Source organism: Scyliorhinus canicula, chromosome 11, assembly GCF_902713615.1.
Source record: "Scyliorhinus canicula chromosome 11, sScyCan1.1, whole genome shotgun sequence".
NCBI classification, from domain to species: Eukaryota; Metazoa; Chordata; class Chondrichthyes; order Carcharhiniformes; family Scyliorhinidae; genus Scyliorhinus; species Scyliorhinus canicula.
Window position 1 is genome coordinate 163,335,841 of NC_052156.1, and position 16,829 is coordinate 163,352,669.

The 16,829-nt window shown below is 43.1% G+C and overlaps 1 protein-coding gene across 2 annotated transcripts in view; it reads right to left on the bottom strand.

Moving 5' to 3' along the window:
- Positions 1-1,783: 1,783 nt before the first annotated feature.
- The window catches only part of rbm17 (RNA binding motif protein 17), a 37,400-nt gene continuing 22,354 nt past the window's right edge, over positions 1,784-16,829 (bottom strand). For both annotated transcript variants that reach the window (XM_038811905.1, XM_038811906.1), the window contains exons 8-12: positions 15,705-15,856; positions 13,507-13,592; positions 12,205-12,303; positions 4,632-4,704; positions 1,784-3,060 (exon numbers count right to left, since the gene is read on the bottom strand). In XM_038811905.1, the coding sequence (XP_038667833.1) occupies positions 2,957-3,060; positions 4,632-4,704; positions 12,205-12,303; positions 13,507-13,592; positions 15,705-15,856 (514 nt within the window). In that variant the 3' untranslated portion in view covers positions 1,784-2,956. The remainder of the gene's footprint in view (positions 3,061-4,631; positions 4,705-12,204; positions 12,304-13,506; positions 13,593-15,704; positions 15,857-16,829) is intronic.

The window sequence follows — 16,829 nt, forward strand, 5'->3', positions numbered from 1 at the left end:
GGTTGGCAAGTGGACTCTGATAGAGGCATTGGCATGAAGAATGCACCAGTTGAGAGTGGCCGACAGATAACTGCCAAGCACAGACAGTCACCCGAGGCTGGAATTGAACCTGGAAGCCTGGAACTGTGAGGCAGCAGTGCTAACCACTGTCCAACAACTCAGCCTGAAAAAAATAAGTTTCTTCGTCAACACATGCTGCCTGGCTTACAGTGTTTTCAGCATTTTCTTTTGATTTCACACCTCAGTAGTTTGCTTTTGCCTCCATGCAAATAACGTCATTGTATTCAGGGTTACTGAAAAAAAAACCAGCAGCAAGTCAAACTGAATGGTGCAAAAAACAGCTGTAATTATATTCAGGAGTATCACCTGATGGTTCCGTTTGTAAAAGATACTTTAAGTCAGGGTCATGGATTTAACCGTGGGTCTATCATGAATGAGCCAATTTCAATTTCTGCAGGAAGCGGGCGGCACACTTCTGCCTCACAGCGCCGGGGACCCGGGTTCAATACCGGCCTAGGGTGGCTGGCTGTGTGGAGTTTGCACATTCTCCCCGTGTCTGCATGGATTTCCTCTCAGTACAAAAATGTGCACGTTAGGTGGATTGGCCATGATCAATGCACGGGCTTACAGAATTAGGGCAGGGAGTGGGCCTCGGTAGAGTGCTCTTTCACAGGGTCGGCGCTGACCCAATGGGCCGAATGGCCTGCTTCTGCACTGTAGGGGTTCTATGGTTACTGAACTTAAGACTAAGCTGAGTGTGACTGTCCAGTTCCCCCCTATTAATAATGATTCAATTCCCCCAAACAGGTCAAGCACATTGGGCAAGGCTAAACTGCTGACATTCACTGCCGTGGGCCATTTATGCAGAAAGACTTGTTAGTCGAGGTACTGGGGGCATTCATTACCCCTGGAACCATACGTCCCCGTGTCATTCCTTTTGATGGGCACGTTCTTCCAAAACCCAACAACTAATTTGTCACAACTCTTTAAATTGGAATGCAAGATCGAGTAACCTGTTATGGGTGTGTAATGATACGTTGCAGCACTATTGCTATGTTGTATGTATTGCTGGAAACATTAAACAAGGGAAACTGCTGGCATAATGTATTAGAGCAGCCCTCTTAGGGTACTCGTCCCATGATCCAGTCTACAAGTCTGAGTAGCCTGTTAATGGAACCTGCTCATTATCACTGGGTGCACTGATAGCAGTTCTTGCCGATATGAAGTATCCAGTGTGGAATGAGTAGAAAGAGACTGAAATATTCTTCATGGCAGATTATCTCTTGGCCTCACCAATGAATCGAGTGGCCGCTAAACAAGTATTGAGATTCTCATCGGACAAATAACTTATCTTCATTATTGCAATAAAATTCCCGACTGATGGGAGTATCAGATGCCGGCTAAACCTAATTTTGGAAGTTGCACAGTAACTGTGACATGAAGCAGTGGGATAGTCACCAAATGTAAACCCACACAATTTCAAAGGAGAAGTTACTCTTACATTGCTATGTTGGACCACATTCTGGTGTCTGAGAAAAATGTCCTGATGTTTGAAGAAATGTCAAAGCGCTGAGATATATTCCAAATAAAGTTGAGAACGGTTTGATCAAACAACGAACCATTTGAGCATGCCCCAGCTGGCAGGAGAGTTGACCTCGGGTTGCTGTGATGTGCCTCATAGCTGCCATGCTTCACACCACTGGCTGTGGTAGCTGAGGGAGTTTGCTCTTGGAAACTGTGCGAGGATGTTTGTGCATCATTACCAGGGGACGGCACAGGAAACTACAGGAATAAACTCTCTTTATTAAGAGGCTCTTCATTCTTATGGCAATTAGCTGATATAAAAGTGTCCTGCTTGCAAGCAGTAACTCAGAAATGAACCTTATAATTGCCGTCTTCACAACATTTTTTTTTAACGGTTTCTGTTCATTGCTTCAATATAATACAAAACAAATAATCACCTCTTTTCCAATGCTGATCCAAGACATGAAGCACATGCACAGTATAAAAGTATGTTCATTAGCTTGAAGTACGGCAAATCATAATAAAACAGTTTATCATAACCACTGTATAAAGATGACAAAATCCAACTAATTATACTTAAAACGCAACTCAATTTACAGAAATTATTACAATCATTTAAGGTTTTCTGCCACTACTTTGCTTTTCGTCAAGATGAATACACAACCAAATACATACCAGCTGCATATGAATTTTGAACAGAAAAAGAATGGCAACTATGCAAGAAGTCCCAATGTCTCCAACCGGATACCCTTTTTTAACGAGTGCACAGTGTAATCAAATAACAGTTCCAGTATAATTACTTTCTTCAGAGTCAAATCACTTCACTGAAAAATTAATAAGTGTAACGTTTTACAAATTCTTTCACAAACATCAACAATGGATGAAGAGAAGGACTGACTGAATAGATGGAAATAACAACGTCACTGCTGTCCCCGGCAAGTTCAACGAAATCCCCAGGAGCTCAAGCTGATGAAAGAATGCATTTCCTAAAAATGTATTGGGTCGCCCGATCAGGTTACCATCCCTCAATAAGTCAATGAATTTGACAAAAACAAACTCGAAATGGTTTCAAGAGCCAAGGTAAATTCTGATGGAAAATACTACAATGTAGCTCTAGTGTCGGAAACAGCCTCCCATACAGAAGGAAACAAGAACAATGGGAGAATGTCACACTGGCCAACGGAGCATTAATTCACGGTGACCTTGTTGTGAAATCCAAACCACCCGTGTGCCCCTGGGAAGAAACAATATCTCATCTTGAGGATGTGAAGGAAGGAAGGGAAAATATAATTACCGGCTACAACTTAAAAATGGTTAATGTCGTTTCATAATGAATTATAATTCCCCTCCCCTTTCTTCATGACTTCGGACCGAGGGGACTGTTTACGCCGTGTGCAGGCAGCCGATGGATGTAACACTTTCGCTTGTGCTTCTAGAAAAGGTCACCAAGGTCCAGCTGACGGAATTTATCCAGATTGTAGAAACAGGCCTTCACCACGCGGCCACCAAAGTATCTTGAATTCAGGTCAACAACAGCTGGAATAAGAGGAGCATCATTCACTATTTCCAGGGCCTAGACACTTGCAGTAGTAAAGAATTAGCAGCATATCCGTGAAACTATCACCGCTGGTGGTAGGTGATTAATACAGAATAATTATAGTCAGGAGTTAATCACACGGGTAATTTTGGTTCAAAGGGATGGAACAGGCATGCATACATATTGTTGATAAATTTGTGCAAGATATAAAAAGGGGCTCCTTCTGATATTTTAAAAATTCATTTCAAATTTGAAGAAAATGACACTAGTGCTAGTTTTAAAATTGACTTGAATTAAAAATAAAGCCAAACTTCACACATGACCAGAAATACAGGGCATTAAGGACTCCGAGTTCAATAATTTCAAATAACCTCTGTGCTCGCTTAAAACCTATTACATCTCTTAACTTTCTTTCTAGTTCTGCTGTAAGGTCACAGACCTAAAACATGAACTGTGCTTCTTCCTCCACAGATGCTGCCAGATCTACTGGGTACATCCAACAATCTCTTCTTTTTAAATTAAGGAGCTTATGTGGACACAAACCTACCCCTCACTTAAAAAAATCCATGAATAAATATCTCACTAAAATCCATGCGCAATCAATCAGCAAATAACATGGTCTTTAGTTTGGTGAATTGATGTCGTTATTATAATTATAATTATCTTTATTAGTGTCACAAGTAGGCTTACATTAACACTGCAATGAAGTTACTGTGAAATTCCCCTAGTCGCCATACTCCAGCGCCTGTTCGGGTACAAGGACAGAGAATTCAGTAATGTCCAATTCACCTAAAAAGCACATATTTCGGGACTTGCGGGAGGAAACCGGAGCACCCGGAGGAAATCCACGCAGACACGGGGAGAACGTGCAGACTCCACATAGACAGTGACCCAAGACAGGAATCGAACCTGGGACCCTGGCACTGTGAAGCAACAGTGCTAACCACTGTGATACTGTGTCGCCCATGTGTTGTTGAAAGTGAAGAATCGAACACTATCCTTCTGAGGCAACACACTATCAGGTGTGGCACAGACATGTTTCTGAGTAAATATCTTACTTCAATAAAGTCACAAAGTCCAAATTAAGGATGACTCCTACTCTTAAGTTTATTGTCGTACAATATTCATATGCCATTTCATGTCTTTCTAGCCTCGAGATACTAATCTGTTAATTCATATTTCACCAGGTATCACATACCTCCCAATACCTCAGCCAATTAGCCACCGTTTGTGTGTTCACAGTGCATATGTTCATAGGCTAGTCAGCCAAAGCAGCTTCACAGCCAATTCAACTCGTGTTCTCACAAGATTCGCAAACATGCACCCTTCATCTTAAGAGTCACCAGATGGAGATCAGCAACTGGGTCTATCATTCCTTCCTGGCCCAGTCATTAAGTGTGGCTGTAATATGGGCTGCTGTAATAGTATGACTGGCCAAGATCAGCTGAGCATCAATTAGGGATCAAACCTGCAAAGTTCCTGGTCTATCTGCCATATATACTCACTGGGATAGCACGGGGGATACGGTTACGCTCTAATTTTTTTTTTAAATGACGAAAAGTAATGTTACCTTTGATTGCAGACTCGACCCGCTCAAATTCCACAAATATCCTGACTGCCTCATCATCAGGTGCGCCAGGAATCTGAAAGATTGAACAAAAGTATTAATTTGAGGGGACCCAGAGGACGCACAGGAGTCAATGAGTAGGTGGAGGACAATGGCACCAATTCTCTGGATGTTTTGAATCAGGTGTGTATCTTTCACAGCCACTGAAACCAGGGTCATAAGCTTCCAACAATTTAGGTGAGAACGTATCACTGGAATAACTCGATATTTTAGTCCATTTACACTAATTCCACTGACTAATTTTAAAGACCCATGCGAAACAGACTCCCATGGCTGCGAGGCAGCCTTTGCGAGGAGGAATAAGATTTTAACAGTTAAAAGAACTACCGCTTTGTAAGTTGCATCTTTGCATTTTTTCCACCCTACTCCTCTAGGTAGGGCCTTGAGCCATCGGTTCTGTGACTGTCATATTTTGCATCACTTGTTGTGAGCATCAACAAAAGGTTTCTCCTCCCTGAAAAATGAGAAAGTTGCAATTTTTCAAGAGGAGGTGGTGGAATAATGGAGCAAGCAGCTAGTGTTTCAACACTCGAGTACTGTGCCCATCCCCATTATCCTCATACTGGCAAACAGCAAAGACATATTCACCTGCAGAGAGACTCTGACTAGGCTCCAATCCAAGGGAAATACAGCAGAGTTGTGCTACCTGCCTCAAATCTGAATGGCCCCAAACTACAGCACAAACAGTACTGGAGACTGTCACCGCAGCCCTTTCCTTTTTAAGTCTCAGGCTCTCTGAAAATTCGCTACACTCTGGGGGTTATTAAATAGGACAACCCATCTCTTTATGAATTACTTAAAAATGAATTGAGCTTCCCTGATAGCTTGGTGGATATAAATGTATAATGTAGTCCAGTACCAAACTGCACACACCAGCATAAGTCCAGGTTCAACCACGAGCTAGTTAATCCTGACCAATGCATTGATCAGGTCTCTATTTAGCCTGGGAAAGAGGAAATGAAAGACTTTTTTTTAAATAGTCCCACGCTCCTGAATGGTGTCTTGTCACTTCTACTGAAAAGTGTTTGTAGGCGATACTGGATGATGTGGACTGATCTCCACTATAATAACCTTTGCCCTCTCTCCCTTCACCCAAGGCCAAATAATGCCCCACTATTTAGTGGTATGGCTTTGTTAGTGTCTGATCACTCACTGACTTAAGGAGAAGTAAATGAAGAAATGCAAGAATCAAGCAGGTGTTTAAACGTATAAATAAAGGAGTGTCTGGTGTGATTCTATAACAGCTATGGAAAGTTCATAATGTTTGCTCTAGTTTGTTACAACATGTACCAACATGTGAATAATCTGATTGTAGAAGGACCTTCCAGCTGACTAGCACTCTCCTGGGAGCTGGGGAGATTCCGACTCAGCCTAAATGACCCTTGGCTGACCAGTACACCACGATCAATACAGGTCAGCTGAATTCTCTGGCTGAATTTGTAAAGCCACAAATTGAGGCTATTCCTGAAAAGAAACACTTCTCGATTAAAGTGCTTACGTCACAGCTCCTTCAGAAGACTCGTCAAGGAAACTACAACAGGAAAAGGCTGGGAGCAATGCCAGGTATTGAAGTGTTTGCTTAATGAGGAAACTGGAAACCGCAGGAGAATTTTCCTCTCTGGAGTCCAGGGCAGTAGAACGTTACAGAAATTTAATCTACTTCTATCCAAAACAAATTAATATCTTGTTCACAGAACTATTCATTTGATAATTCTTTCATATATAGTGTCAACCGCAAAGCACAACTATGTTACTCTGACAGCTCAATTATTTGCCAAATCGGAGCTCGCTCAAATCTCAATATTGTCATTTTTAGTGCATCTCTGTCTTTCAGCTCATGTAAATCAATGAGTGGAGAAGCTGAGAATATTGGCATTTGGGGCACACACAAGAAACTACAATACAGCAGAGCCACAAAAGGAAGGTTTTCTCCATCTATGGAAATGTTAAACACTGTCTCAGAGTTAAAGGAGGAGATATTTGGGTGATTCATTAAACTGAGCCCTTGCCTGGCCCCTCGGCTGGATAGAAAAGATCTCACAAGGCTACAAATATACACCCAATTCAAAAACATGTAAAATTCTGATTTTTCATCAGAGAATTGCGACATCATTCCACACACTGGCTGAGGAGTAACTCTGCCATTCAACTTACATTTATATCACACTTTCCACAGCCTCAGGGCATCCCGAAGCATTTGATAGCTTATTAAGTATGTTTGCAAGTGCAGATACTTTTGTTACGGAGGAAGCATGGCTGTTTTCACTTGGCAAGCTGACAAACAGTTATGAAATATGTAACCAGATCATCCATTTTAGGTGAAAGGGAAAATGCTGGAAAATCTCAGCAAGTCTGGCAGCATCTGTAGGGAGAGAAAAGAGCTAACGTTTCGAGTTCGATGATTCTTTGTCAAAGCTAACAGACAGAGAGAGTGGGAAATATTTATACTGTGGAGTGAGAATGAAAGATGAGTCATAGCCACAGAAACCCAGGGAAACCGGGTGCTAATGGCCACAGATACCAAGGGGAAAGAGTGCTAATGGCAGTCCCCAGAGAGGACAAAAGATGTGAAAGGTCAAACAGCAGGGAAACTAACATCAGAGGATTAACTATAGGTGTGGGGGAAGGGGAAGGGGAAGCAAAGAGGAGAAAGGTGCAGGAAAAGTGCAGGAAAGAAAGAAATGGTAAAAGACAGTTAAAATGAAATGAAAACAAATGGGTCGAGGTGGGGCTGATCATGTGAAGTTGTTGAATTTGATGTTACCCGGCACCATTAGCACACGGTTTCCCTGGGCTTCTGTGGCTATGACTCACCTTTCATTCTCACTTCACAGTATAAATATTTCCCACTTTCTCGGTCTGTTAGTTTTGACAAAGAGTCATCGGACTGAAAAGTTAGCTCTTTTCTCTCCCTACAGATGCTGCCAGACTTGCTGAGATTTTCCAGCATTTTCCCTTTCGTTTCAGATTCCAGTATCCGCAGTAATTTGCTTTCATCCATTTTAGGTGTCATTTGAGAGATAAGCACAGGCCGGGAGGCATGGCCAACTCTTCTTTGAATGGTGTCATGGGATCTTTTATATCGACTGAAGAAAACAGTCAGGGCTTAAGCTAAACCTTTAGTTCTGACATTCTACACACTCGCAGTTTTGTAGAAAGTAAACTTTAGAATAATTTTCAGCAATCATGTGCTGGTGCACCAACGTAATGCTGCAGAAACGGATGGAATACACCTGCTTCAATCCAATTGGTGAGTTAATCCCAGTCTCTAGCCACCAGCAAGAAAATCTTAGAGAGGAAAACTGCAGAAAATACATATAGTTCTGCCTCAATCCAAATTATTAAGAAACAGCTGAAACGTGTAGAAGTAACGTTTTGACATCAGTTACTGAAATAAGCATTGAAACTATGCATATGTTTATATCACAGAAACCCATATATCAGGTTTAAAATACCCTCGAAGCATTGAACTCCATTCTCAATTCACCTCGAGTTCCATCTACTCACCAAGATATAGTTTAGAAAAATGTCATCGCTGATTAGGATTCCCTGCATTCTTGGATCATCTGCATCATAGCACAAGCAGTGAAAAGGCTCAATTATCTAACCCTCTGGTGGGAAACCGTATTGATGGAAGCGCTGCTTTCGCTCTCTTTCTCTTTTGGCAGTTCACTATGTAAATGTTCATCAACTGTGTACTTATTCTAGATTGTCGACAATTAGATTTGTTTCCAAATAATAAAATGTTATTCGCCTTAACAACTCTCAGGCTAAATATCATTTGGCATGTGTTGATTTGTGTTTAATGTTACTCTAGTGTTCACTACACCGTTGCCAAGTATTGGCGAGGCTGGTTTAGCACAGGGCTAAATCGCTGGATTTTAAAGCAGACCAAGGCTGGCCAGCAGCGCGGGTTCATTTCTCGTACCAGCCTCCCCGAACAGGCGCCGGAATGTGGCGACGAGGGGCTTTTCACAGTAACTTCATTTGAAGCCTACTTGTGACAATAAGCGATTTTCATTTCATTTTCATTCATTATTACTTTTCACTGTAGTGAACTTTTCTGACACCTTTCAACTATAGTTGTTCGCAAACTGAGGTCCGTAGACTCCTGGCGGTCCGTAGAGAGGGGGAGGCAGCCACATGTGGAGTGCAGGGTGGGCTGTCAGTCTCATCTTCAAGGGGAGTCTTTTTAAAAAATAAATTTAAGAGTTTCCAATTTGTTTTTCCAATTAAGGGGCAATTTAGCGTGACCAATCCTCCTATCTTTTGGGTTGTAGGGCGAGACCCACACAAGCACAGGGCGAATGCGCAAACTCTACATGGACAGTGACCTGGGGCCAGGATCAAACCTGGAACCTCGGCGTCGTGAGGCAGCAGTGCTAACCACTTCAAGGGGAGTATGAACAGCGAGAACAGCCGGGAGACCATGGGGTAAAGTCTCAGTTTCAAAGTCCGATGCTGTGCCTCAGGTGCGCTCAACCTTGTTCAAGGAAAGGAGATATTATTATTAAATATTTAATGAATGTATGCTGTACAAAGAGAAGCAGGCGCTGATATCGGTAAGTAAATACCCATTTTTGTAAAATAAATATTAAAATACGCTTTACATGCAGTAATTATGAGTGTTGTTTTTGCATTTTGGAATTTCGATGAGGGGTGTCCATTATTGGTAATCCATTTGAAAGGAGGTTCTTCAACAAAACGGGATGACGAACACGAGCAGTGTTCACACACCAGAGCATGGTGATTGAGTCTGACATTTTAAACCATTGCTGCCTGTGAAAGACTGTCGCAAGTACAGAATACCCAAAGGTTATCGGAGTCGTAATGTGCACACATCCAACAGGATCATGAGTGACGCATGTGCATAAAGGAAGGTAAAATGTGCCTCCTCAGCGGATGTGCTAACCATGGATTTTCAGAAAGTCTTTGACGGGGTGCCAAGCATTGGAGATTCGGGAGTGTGGAATCAGGAGGAGGGGAACAGATTAACAACTGGATAGGAGAGAAGAACAGGGTAGCTTTTCAAGAGTGTTCAGAAGTGGGTAGCCACATGGTTCCGTTCTGGGCCCTGTGTTCCCTTTAAACTGTGCACAGCAATTGTGAAGGCAGTGGGAAAAATAAATTACATAGAATATACAGTGCAGAAGGCAGCCATTCGGCCCATCGAGTCTGCACCGACCCACTTTAAGCCCTAACTTCCACCCTATACCTGTAACCCAATGACCCTCCTAACCTTTTTGGACACTACGGGCAATTAAGCATGGCCAATCCACCTAACCTGCACATCTTTGGACTGTGGGATGAAACTGGAATACCCGGAGGAAACCCAAGCAGACACGGGGAGAACGTACAGACTCCGCACAGACAGTGACCCAGCGGGGAATCGAACCTGGGTCCCTGGCGCTGTGAAGCCACAGTGCTAACCACTGTGCTACCGTGCTGCCCGGTCTCACGAATCAAAAGGCATAGTAAATTGAAATTAACAGGCTGCACATAACAAATACAATTTAGAGGGATCACTGCCTGGGACCGCATCTATTCATCGTCTTCAGCAATGACGCGGATACATGGCAGGAGGGATCTTGTAAGGGATATTAAAATAAGAGGAACAATAAATAATTCTGAAGACCAAAGTAAGCTTCAAGAGAAGTCTGATAAGGACAAAAATAAAAATTGCAGATAATTTAGTAACTAACAAGTATTGGTCAAAAAACCGCAATAATACTTTAAATGGGGGAAAGCTGGGTGATGTGGAGGGATTTGGGGGGATCAAGTTTACAAATTATTTAAAATAGCATCTCAAGTGGATAAAGTCAGAAGGAATGTTAATGCTACGGTGGTTTTATGGCAAAAGGTAATTGTAATGGCACAGGACGAGGCCATTCAGCGCATAGTGTCTGCATCTGCTCTCCAAATGAACTAATTTAACGCCATTTTTCCACATCATCCCCATAACCCTCCAAATTCTTCCTCTTCGGAAAAAAGTCAAGTCCAATTCCCTTTTGAATGCTCCAATTGAACCTGCCTCCACCATACTCACAGACAGTACATTCCAGATCCTAACCACTCGCTGAGTGAATCTGCCTCCACTACACTCTCAGGTAGCGCACTCCAGATCCTAACCACTCGCTATGTGAATCTGCCTCCACCACACTCTCAGACAGTACATTCCAGTTCCTAACCACTCGCTGTGTGAATCTGCCTCCACCACACTCTCAGGCAGCACACTCCAGTTCCTAACCACTCGCTGCGTGAACCTGCCTCCACCACACTCACAGACAGTACATTCCAGATCCTAACCACTCGCGCTGTGTGAATCTGCCTCTACCACACTCGGACAGTACATTCCAGATCCTAACCACTCGCTGTGTCAATCTGTCTCCACCACACTCACAGACACTACATTCCAGATCCTAACCACTCGCTGTGTCAATCTGTCTCCACCACACTCACAGACAGTACATTCCAGATCCTAACCACTCGCTGTGTGAATCTGCCTCCACCACACTCACAGACAGTACATTACAGATCCTAACCACTCGCTGTGTCAATCCGTCTCCACCACACTCTCAGAAAACATTCCGGATCCTAACCACTCGCTGTGTGAACCTGCCTCCACTACAATCAGACAGTACATTCCAGACCCTAACCACTCGCTGCGTGAAAAAGGTTTTTCCTCATGTTGCGCTATGAAAGTCAAGATATAAAAGTAAATCTATATTAAACATTTGTGCTGTTAGGTGAATTGGACATTCTGAATTCCCACTCTGCGTACCCGAACAGGCGCTGGAATGTGGCGACTAGGGGATTTTCACAGTAACTTCATTGCAGTGTTAATGTAAGCCTACTTGTGACAATAATAAAGATTATTATTATTGCGACATACAAAATTCTTACAGGGCTGAAAAGGGTTTCCCTAGGCGTGGGGTTCTAAACCAGCGCACGCAGTCTCAGAATGAATGGTAGGCCATTTAGACTGAGATGTTATGGAATTTCTTCACTCAGAGGATGGTGAATCTTTGGAATTCTCTACCCATGAGGGCCGTGGAGTATGTTCCAAGACAGAAATCAAGAGATTTTTAGATAGTAAAGACATCAAAGGACATGGGGAAAATAGGGTAAATGGCATTGAAGTAGCAGATTAGCCATAATCTAATTGAATGTTAGAGCAGGCTCAAGGGCTGAATGACCTACTCCTATTCCCTATGTTGCTAACCCAACTGGCTCACCAATGTTCTTTGGGGAAAGAAGCCTTGCCCAGTCTGGCCTACATTTGAATCCGGGCCCACAACAATGTGGTTGACTTTTAGCAGATCCCCGAAATGGCCCAGTGAGCCACTCAATTGTTGCCAGGATCTTCTCAAAGGTAATTAGGGATGGATAATAAATGCTGGTGATTCCAGCGACTCCCACATCCCGGGAAGGAAAGAAGAATTGGCAAACAGGCACATTAGATAACAGGTTACTGCTCTCCTGTTTAATATAGGGCATGCGTCAACAAAGTTCCTACCTCGAATATGACACATTTGGACACTTTTCCATACTTTTCACACTCCTCCTTGGTTTCACCTTCCAGGTCATCATCGACTTCTCCGGCCCCGACCATGTTCTAAGAATAAATCAACCAAATATAAACTAACCAATATGAAACCCTAATACAAATGAGGACATGGGCGAGCTAGATTTATGTTTCATGCGTTTTAATAAAATATATATTTAAAGTGGCTTCTAAATTCAATTTCTTCTTAATTGGATCAATATATCAAACGACTTAAGTCAAAAGCAATCACCAGCAACACTATCGCTCAGAATGTGCTTTTCTTTGCAAAACATGCAAATTCCGGACTCCTCATAAAAATGAACATTCAATGACAAAAGTCTAAATATGCTCTTGGATACCAAAAGCTTACGCTGTTCTGCTGCTCAAATCAAATTCTTTCCCATGGGCGTTACAAAAGTGAGGGTTCCCATTTGCCACCAAGTTTGCACTATATATAGGGCCGGAATGGTGGCACAGTTCTCTGCTGCCTCACAGTACTGAGGACCCGGATTCGATCCTGGCCCCGGATCACTCTCTGTGTGGAGATGGCAGTCTCCCTGTGTCTGCATGGGTCTCACGCCTACAACCCAAAGATGTGCAGGGTAGATGAAATGGCCACGTTGAATTACCCCGTAATTGGGAAAAAAATGAATTGGGTACTTTGCACTATATGGGAGGGATTCTCCGGCCACATTCGCCCGGCGACCGGAGAATCCTGCCCGAGGTCAATGGACTTCTCCATTGTCCACGTCTCGCCCGTGGCGATCTTGCTGTGGGGTGCGGGAAATATTTCTATTTTATAATGTCAGACAGAAATGGCCACTGTCCAATAGGTTCCACAGAAAAATGTAATGTCTCCCTGTACCACAATTTAAGATGTAACTTTATAACTTGCTCAGAAGGTAAATTTGGAAACAATCACAAGATTATAGAACAGTAGTCATCCCAATATCTGATGCATGAATCAGAGATTCACACAGGAATGTAATCATCTGCAAACTCAAACTGCACCTGGTACACCAGCACAAGCAAGTTTTCATCACTCGGTAAAGGCTGTTGTGGTAGATTTTAACAGAAGTGTGACGACTATCACCGTTGTCTTTATGGCAACTGAAAATCTATATGCAAGGTCGGATTTTCATGTGAATGATGCACAGATCAATTGCATACGTATCGAGATCAGTTACAAAAATGTGTATCTTTTTAAAAAAACTTATTAGTTTCTGATTCCAAATTTTAAAATGCAAACAGGTTAACGCCTTCATTCCTTACCCGTAATAAGACCACTTTTGTGGGATTTTTCAAGATCTCAGTCAGTGGGTTTGCTTCTGATTTCTTGGTACTGACAGGCATTTCCACTGTTAAGTCAACCAAAAGTCAATATAAATTCACACACTGTCATTTTACCAAGTTTCACTGAAACACAATTTAATCTATGATGCTAAATTGCAAAAGTTAAAGTATCCTAAATGCCTACTGCATAGTGCATGCACTGGACTAGAATAATAGAACAAGAGTCCCAAACACTAATCATGGCCAGTATCACTGTGCAAGGTGCTAAGGAGTGGCAACTCATGAGGGGTCTGGACCGAATAGATAGGGAGAAACTGTTCCTCTTGGTGGAAAGATTGAGAGCACAGATTTAAGGTAATTGGCAAAAGAAGCAATGGTGACAAGGGGAAATGCCTGAGTGGTTAGAATCCGGCATGCAGTACCAGAGAGTGTGGTGGAGGCAGGTTCAATCGTGGTTTACAAGAGGGGATTGGAATACTACCCAAAAAGGACGATGGGGAGAAGGCGGGGAAGAGTGGCACTAGGTGAACTGCTCCTTCAGGGAGGCAGCATGGGCTGAATGGCACCTTTCTGCGATGTAACCGTTCTACGATTCTGTAATGTAATTTCCAAGAAATGCAAGTTACAGAAAGCAAATTGTGCAAGTCACTTGGGTGATAAAGGTCACAGGGCGAGGATAGGAATGTTTGGTACTTTTTCTTGGAATTTTATCCTGGTTGAACGAGAAGTGCATTTGCAAAAGGTCCTGAAAGGGACAGCGAGAAACAGAAACAACATGCGGGGAAGAGACATTTCTTCTTCTTTTGCTTTTAATGTCCATTATTTGATCATTCTGATTGCCCTGATCTTCCTGATGACAGGAATAAATTCAGGTTAAATCAGTAGCGTTTTCAAAGCCAGCTGCTGTTGTCAGCAAGACACTTCGGCGCCGTATTTTGATGTGTTTGAAACAAGAATGCATAACATAAAATAAAAGGTATAAAAGGTTAATCACTTGGGATACAGGAGAGGAAATGACCCTCAACCGGTTCACTAATGTCCTTTAGGGAAGGAAATCTGCCATCCTAACCTGGTCTAGCCTACATGTGACCCCAGACCCACAGCAATGTGGTTGACTTTTAAATGCCCCCTCAAGGAGGCATTTAGGGATGGGCAATAAACGGTGACACAGCCTTCGACGCCCACGTCACACAGAAGAACTAAAAATAATAATTTTATGGCAATCTATAAAGTAATTTTCAGTGAAGGGAAATGAAGTAACAATGTCCCTTTAATACAGATACCAGACATTGGGCTGGATTCTCCGTTTGGGAGACTAAGTCCCCACGCCGGCGTGAAAGCAGTGGTGTTTTACGCCAGGAAAACTGATGCAAAACAGCCACCGGTTCCCCATTTTTCTGGGGGCTAGCACATAGACAGCGTAGAGCTCCCAGCTCTAGCTGCCAAAACAGCCCGGAACATTACCGGCCCCAGCCCCGAATGAAGCATCACCCCCTGTCCGTGGATCGGCTCTCCCTTGACAGTGGTGGGGCCGGACGGACTGAGTCCGCAGCCGCCACGCCAAGTTCACATCGGGTGAGACCATGAGAATCCCACGCCATTGTGAACTCGGCCGGTCAGTGATGGAGCACCGCGAGGCGGGCTTCAGGCAATGGCCTGAGGCCGTGGATATGGCGTGCGGCGTACTCCTAGAGTACGCCACTTTTCAGGAGGCGGTGCATCGCGAAAGTGACACCGCCCCTGATTTTGGCGTCATCGGGGATTCTCCGTCCCCTTGCCGAATGCGATTTCAGCGCCAGGAAGCGGAGAATCCAGCCCTTTGTGTCTGTGTGATACATTTCTCCAATATGAGTTTACAAAGCACTGCTCTGATATTTTTATATCATCGCTGGCACGCACTGATTTAGCCCTTCTGTTCCCCTGTGAAGTTTGCATATGGAGGATGGCGCATTCAAATGAATTTACACAAATGTGTCACTTGGTGTGCAGCACAACCTGGACAGGAAGAAGTTTTAAATTAATACTGTAGATTTAATCTCAAATTACAAAAGGTGTATGGAGCCCATTATTCTGTTAATATTTCTCATTAGATATTTTTATTTGCAGGTATAATAGTTTTGATAAAAGTATTAATATTTGGACCCAATTCAGTACTGTAGCCTCATGGGTGCAGGTACCTTTTTCTGCGCTATCGCCAACAATAATCTTTCCTCCTCGTTTGCTTGTCTTCTCCACTGACAGTGCTGTGCTCAAACCTTGTTCGTGTTTTCCTAGGCCTTGCCCCTCACGGAAGCCATATTTCTGCATAATTTTGTGTGCCACCGTGCCACTGTCAAAAAAAGAAGGATGTATGTAAATGAAAAGCCAGCTATTGGAATTGGTGGATGCACTTTGTATCCAATTTCATAGCCCTTTAGCTGTGCGTTCAGCTGTCAAAGCCCCAAGCTCTGCAATTTCCTCCCTTCTCAATCTCTCTCCTCTTTGGTTTGGTAACACTCCTGTGAAATTCCTTGTAATAATGTGGCATGTATCAAAAGTGCTGGATAAATAAAAGCTGTTACTCTCTGAATCTGTTTCTACATTATACAATTTTCAGGAAAATTCCAAGGTCCACGTTTTGAAGAACACTGCAATATAGCAACAGGTGTAGCTCAACCTGGGGTAGAGTTAAATCCACGTGTCTGCAAAATAACGCAACGAGGCGAACACACAGACAAAAAGAACTGTTGCTATGTTAATCGTAAGCCATTGCATCAAGTCAGTATCTTATTTGTGAATTGGCCTCTCAGCAAGGGTGGAAAAATATAAATCTATGCAGGAGTGGTTACCATATGACACCAGATTGCAGGCGAGCAAAACATGTGAAATTAAACTTTGCAAAAGGTTATCCCTACTAAAACCAGAAAAAATACACATTAATATAATAACGCTGAAGCCTAAATGTGAGTTTGTGCCTTCCCTGTACTCCCCAGCACAGGTTAGAGTTGTCTTGCTGTTAAGCATTTTTGAGGTTAACACTGCCACCTGATGGCCAAGGGCAACAAAATGAGCAGTTGTTTGGTATGGAAACCGCCACTTGCATCACCTTGCACACCCACATTAAGTTTCATCCTCATATATCTCCCCAATCTATTCATCTGTTATCAACGCCACTCCACTCCCCCCCCCCCCCCCCGCCCCCCCATCACCCCACAAAGCCGCAGAAACCTTTGTTTCACAAGTAACTGAATCCCTCTTTCTTTGTTATCTGCACATTTTAATATTGTGGCCTCTAACCCCAAATTCAGATGATTTATATTGAA